This window comes from Pteropus vampyrus, unplaced genomic scaffold (assembly GCF_000151845.1).
Source record: "Pteropus vampyrus isolate Shadow unplaced genomic scaffold, Pvam_2.0 Scaffold142, whole genome shotgun sequence".
NCBI lineage: Eukaryota > Metazoa > Chordata > Mammalia > Chiroptera > Pteropodidae > Pteropus > Pteropus vampyrus.
The window spans coordinates 2,081,906-2,083,546 of NW_011888923.1; the positions used below are offsets into that span (position 1 = coordinate 2,081,906).

The 1,641-nt window shown below is 60.0% G+C and overlaps 2 protein-coding genes across 2 annotated transcripts in view; one reads left to right on the forward strand and one right to left on the reverse strand.

Annotated features, from left to right (window-relative positions):
- GPR153 (G protein-coupled receptor 153) overlaps positions 1-886 on the forward strand; it is a 9,222-nt gene extending 8,336 nt beyond the window's left edge. Inside the window, exon 6 of the mRNA XM_011368487.2 lies at positions 745-886. Coding sequence (XP_011366789.1) covers positions 745-886 — 142 coding nt within the window. The remainder of the gene's footprint in view (positions 1-744) is intronic.
- Positions 887-902: 16 nt separating this feature from the next.
- Positions 903-1,641, reverse strand: part of HES3 (hes family bHLH transcription factor 3) — a 3,792-nt gene continuing 3,053 nt past the window's right edge. Inside the window, exon 4 of the mRNA XM_011368488.2 lies at positions 903-1,027. Within this exon, the coding sequence (XP_011366790.1) occupies positions 903-1,027 (125 nt within the window). The remainder of the gene's footprint in view (positions 1,028-1,641) is intronic.

Below are 1,641 nucleotides of genomic sequence, written 5' to 3' on the forward strand. Positions count from 1 at the left end.
GTTCTGCCTCGGTTTCCCCATCTGTGACAAGCAGGTGACGGCGTTAACTCTCAGGACTGTTTGAAGACATCCGCTGGTCCGTGTGCCCTGGCCGCTGGGTCGCCAGGGCATGAGAGGTAGTCTGGGCCCCGCCCCCCACCCCGGAGGTCCTTCGTGGAGGTCGGTCTTCCGCGTGTGGCCTGGTGCGGCCCGGGGCCTGAGGCCTCCCACCCAGTGCCCTGGCCTCTCACGAACTCTCCACACCCAACTAAAGCACAACCCTTGCGTCATCACCGTCGGCACCACACCCACCTGGACCGCCGTTGGCGTCCTCACTCTCACCACTCTGCCATCATTGCCTGTTGGCCACCTCTGTGACGCCCACCACGAAGGGCGTGGGTACATGGTGGGAAAGACTGCAGCAAAGGGCGGGCGGCCTTCCTTACTCTGGTGTCCGTCCCCAGCCTCCTCCCCCACCTTGCAGGTATGGCTGGGAAGGGATCCTGGCTTACGGCCTCACAGGTTCTAGGTCGAAGGCCTGGTTTCTGGTGAGGGTCCCCCACCCAGTGGGCAGCCCTCCTTTTTGCTCTCCCTCCTGGCAGGCCCCTTGCAAGCCTTGGGGGGGGGCACGGGCCCTGGGGAGGGGACAGCTGGGTCTTCTCTGGGGGAAGCCTCTAGACGCAGGCTGAGAGGCCCAGGAACCCTGAGTCAGGGGGCCAGGAGAAAGTGCAGGAGCTTCTCATCCTAGCTCCTGACTCCATTCAGTGGCTCCTACCGAATGGAGATCTGGAGCAGGGCCAGCACAGAGCCCGCCTTCTCACTGAACTGCAGCATTGCCTCCGCCCCTCTGCTGGCCAAGCCCTTCCCGCCCCCGAGCCTGGGTCCCAGCCCCAGCGGAGGCCGCTGAGAGCAGTGAAGAGGGGCTACCTGGCTCCATCTCTTTTGGAGGCCCCTGTGGTCCCTGGCTGTTGGGTGACCTGGGGGATGAACTGGCCACAGGTAAGCAAGGCAGAGAACTGCAGTCCAGCCCCATCCAGCGTTGCTGTGCCTTCAAGGACTGACATGTCATGAGATCATCAACTAGCCACTGTCCCCCCTCAGGCTGGCCCATTTCTCACCTTGAGTTTTCACTCTTATTTCATGTCCCATGGCAACATGACAGGGGGATATGGTACCCGAAGTCCCTCGAGACCCAGTTTTTACAAAAATAAAGAGGGCAGAGGACCCTGGGGCTGGGGTTCCCTCTCAGGCTTTGTGCAGCCTCCAGGCCTACTGGCTGCGTTGATAAGCAGCTTGACCCTGGGCTCAGTGTCTTCAGACCAGCACCGAGCCCAAAGCCAGGGATCCGTTTGTAGTTTTTTGACGACTAAGCATTTCTCTTCTGTACAGAATCCAATAAAAACTTCCTATGATTTGCACCTAGCATTTCTAGGCTGGTTTCATGGAAATGCCTTTCTAGAATCTAAGAACACCCCTGGCCAGCTGCCCCCAAATGTCTCTCCCACCGAGTCCCCAGTTCCTCTGCTAGGGCGCCATTCCTTCAGGTCGGACTTGCCCCTTTCTTCTCGCACGTGCTGCTTTCCACACAGCCTGGCCTGGAGCGGCGGGGTGAGGACCAAGGACCTAACAGTAGGAGAAGCCATATGAACACAGATGGCAGCC